The 3,330-nt window shown below is 47.4% G+C and overlaps 1 protein-coding gene across 1 annotated transcript; it reads left to right on the top strand.

Annotated features, from left to right (window-relative positions):
- The first annotated feature begins 261 nt into the window (after positions 1 to 261).
- Positions 262 to 1,477, top strand: LOC123475651. The gene is made up of 3 exons (XM_045178646.1): positions 262 to 268; positions 340 to 777; positions 906 to 1,477. Exons 1-3 carry the CDS (start codon positions 262 to 264, stop codon positions 1,475 to 1,477), a joined length of 1,017 nt encoding a protein of 338 aa, XP_045034581.1.
- The last annotated feature ends 1,853 nt before the right edge of the window (positions 1,478 to 3,330 follow it).

The raw sequence follows: 3,330 nt of genomic DNA, 5'->3' as shown, positions 1-3,330 counted from the left end.
AGAACGTTCGTCCGTCAGGACACGGCAACCAGAGCGTGAGCAGAGAAAGTAAGGGCGGAATATCTTGCGGTCAACGGGTTTGGTGAACAGAATAGGGCGGGGAAAAACAACGCGATTTTCAGTTTCAAGCTAACGGGACTAAACAAGGACGCCCAAGAAATAAAGATTAAGGTAATTGCGAAGAGATTCCTAGCAATCGCAAAAAAAGTCACCCCGACAGAATTCTCAAAGAGCTTACAAAGCGAGTGAAAGACCTAGCCGATGATCGGTATAACCAGTCAACAAAGCAAGCAGTTTAACATTATCGTAGGCTGTAATTTCAGCTGGTCGATAATGTAGCACAAGACTGTCCCAAGCGCAAATGGGTTGGTCGCATATGCGAGCAAAGTCGGCTGGTTGATCTTCGGAATCATAAGCGAAAACAGCAAGGCAGAAGACCTTTATTGTCGGTGACAGTGGACGTCCAGAAGCCGATGACAGACTTCAAAGAATTTTGGAGTCTGGAGCATATGGGGATAACCCAACAAGAGAAGTCAGAGCCCGAAGTTCTTGAGGCATATCAGGATACGATCCAACGGACCGACGATGGGAGATACATGGTGTTGTTCCCCATCAAAATTGGCTATCGGAGGATCGAATCCAATCGGAACATAGGCCTGATACGGTTGCGTGGGCTATTAGCCAAAACACAGCTCGAATACAAGTTGAAATACCACGAAATATTTCAGCAATATCTCCGGGACGGGTTCACCGAAGAAGTGGACCGAGAATTTGTTGGTACCTGTACCTACATGTCTCACCCTCCGGTGATCAAGGTGGGGGCGGAGACGACAAAATCCGACCGGTGTTCGGTGGATCAGTCTATCAAAAAGAGAGACAGAGCATCTATAATGCGTTGGAAACAGGACCGAATCTGAACCCGGAAGTGTTTGCTGTCCTGTTGCGGTTCCGACCGAATCGGATATCCTGGACAGCCGATATCACTCAGGCATTCCTCCAAGTGGGGATTCGCCTGGAGCACGGGCAATTCATTCGGTTCTTCTGGATTTATGACCTTAGAAGGGCAGAGCCCAGACTGATCGAGTATCGATGGAAAAGAATGCCGTTCGGGTTGTCATGCAGCCCGTTCATCCTCAAAGCCGTCATATTGAAACATCTGAAGTACTTTGAGAAAGAGTACCCAAAGACCGTGAGGCAGTTACAACAGCAGTTGTACGTGGACGACTGGTTAGAAGGAGAAATGTCAGTGGAAGAGGCAGAGAAAAGTATTCGCGAAGAGAATACAATTTTTGAAGCCGCAAAGATAGAACTATGTAAATGGACCGCCAACAGCGCAGAGCTAGTAGAAAGACTGCCGGAGATCCAGTTAAAAGAGACGTTCACGAGTGTGGCAGCTGAAAATAAATCAGCAACAAAGACCCTAGGTGTAATCAAGGACCCAGCGCCGGACAAATTCAGGTCCGGCGAAAGTTCTTAGAGAAGCCCGAGAAATAGGTGACATACCCACCAAACGGAAGCTCTTCAGTCTAGCGCTGAAAATCTTTGACCTTTTGGGTCTCATCGCTCCGGTGACGTTGGTGGGGAAATTCATCATGCAACAGATATGGTTGGCAAGAACAGAGTGGGATGAACCCATTCCGACAGAGGTGATACAGCATTGGAAAACATTCATTGTCGGAATAGCCCAATTGAAAAACACAGGCAAACCAAGATGGGTCGGAGAGCATGATTGCATGCTCCACCTTTTCTGCGACGCGAGTAACGACGCGTACACTGTGGTGGCCTATCTGCAAAAAACAGACGGGGAAGAACCAGTGATGTTATGCAGAGAAACGAGGATATCGCCGGAAACCAAGAAATCCGACTCGATACTGAGATTGGAGCTTCTAATCGGGCTTCTAGTAGCTAGACTCGGGAGCTACATAGAAAAAGCCACAGACAAACGGATCCGAAGGAAGCTGCTTTAGACCGACTTAGCGATAGCTTTCTGGTGGATGAAAGGTGAGGCTGGTCGATGGAAATAGTTTGTCCATAGTTTAGTGATGGAGATATGGCGGACAGTGGAAACTGAAGAGATCAGACACTGTCCAGGGTTACAAAATCCGGCTGACGTAGCGTCCAGAGGAGCTAAGGCAGCGCAGCTAAACGCACAGAAGAGCTGGTGGATAGGCCCGACTTGGATGGGATAGGAGGACGAGTGGCCGCAGTCACCAAGCTCAGCGACCAAACTCCAGTTGCAGGAAGTGTCAGTCGAAGAAAAGGTGGAAGAGACCACGCAGTGCGCGATCTCAACCGAAAAAAAGTGGTACGAGAGATCCAGCAACAGGACGAAGGTATTTGTGTGTCTCTTCAAATGCACCGTATTTAGAGCAGTACATCTCGAAGTTACGACCGACCAGGGTATTTCCACATTAATCTTCACGCTGAGACAATTCTTCGTTCGGAGGGAGTACCTAGGGCGCTCTATTTCGAAAACGTGGGGACGTTCACGTTGGCCGCCAAATACCTCAGAGCTGCAAACAGAGACAGCAGGGTGTTTAACACGCTTGTAGATCTCAATATAAAGTGGAGATTCTCACCGATTCTAGGCCCATGGTGGGGTGGTTTCTGGGAAAGAATGGTAAAGACCATAAAACGGCTACTGTATAAGACCTACGGGAGTGATTGTATGGAGTACGATCTCTTTCAGACAGTGTTGACGGAGATTGAAGATACCATCAACACAAGACCGTTGACGTACTTAGCGGAAGACGATGTAGAACCGCTTACGCCCAAGCAACTGGTTACAGGCTACCGGCAGCAGCAACATCACCCGGTAGACGACGAAGAGAGAGAGTAATCAGACCGGGTGACGTTGACGAAGAGAGAAAGAATTAGACGGAACTTAGTGGCCCAGTTGTGGCAAGATTTCTATACTGAATACATGATGGATTTGGAGCAGTTTAACTGCCCAACGCCGAGACACCTTAAAGAGATTGCCCTGGGACAAGTCGTATTGATACACGATGATTCAGCCAAAAGAACGAGGTGTAAGACCGGGACCCACATAACACAATGCAGTCCATCCGATGTCCGACAGATGTCGGAGTCGTATGTTGAGTACATTTTTTTAATATCCTCCGGACAGCCCGATATCCGATTTGGATATTCTATGGATGTAATTTTTTTTGGTTTGACCGCCCTCAACAGCGTCGTCAGACATTCTAAGGATATCCGAATCGAATTGTTGTAAAACTTTTCGATAACAAATCACCAACAGGATTTTTAAGAAGTCAAAATGATGTCGAACTTAGGTTAAACCAGAAGTGTATAAATTGCAATTAAACAGTT

Source organism: Daphnia magna, linkage group LG9 (assembly GCF_020631705.1).
Source record: "Daphnia magna isolate NIES linkage group LG9, ASM2063170v1.1, whole genome shotgun sequence".
NCBI lineage: Eukaryota > Metazoa > Arthropoda > Branchiopoda > Diplostraca > Daphniidae > Daphnia > Daphnia magna.
This window is presented reverse-complemented; position numbering and strand designations above follow the sequence as displayed.

Bases quoted from the DNA above. Each gene is read 5' to 3' on its own strand.
- LOC123475651 (XM_045178646.1), top strand. The intron at 778-905 runs GTACCTGTACCT...CGTTGGAAACAG, and splicing joins AGTGGACCGAGAATTTGTTG to GACCGAATCTGAACCCGGAA.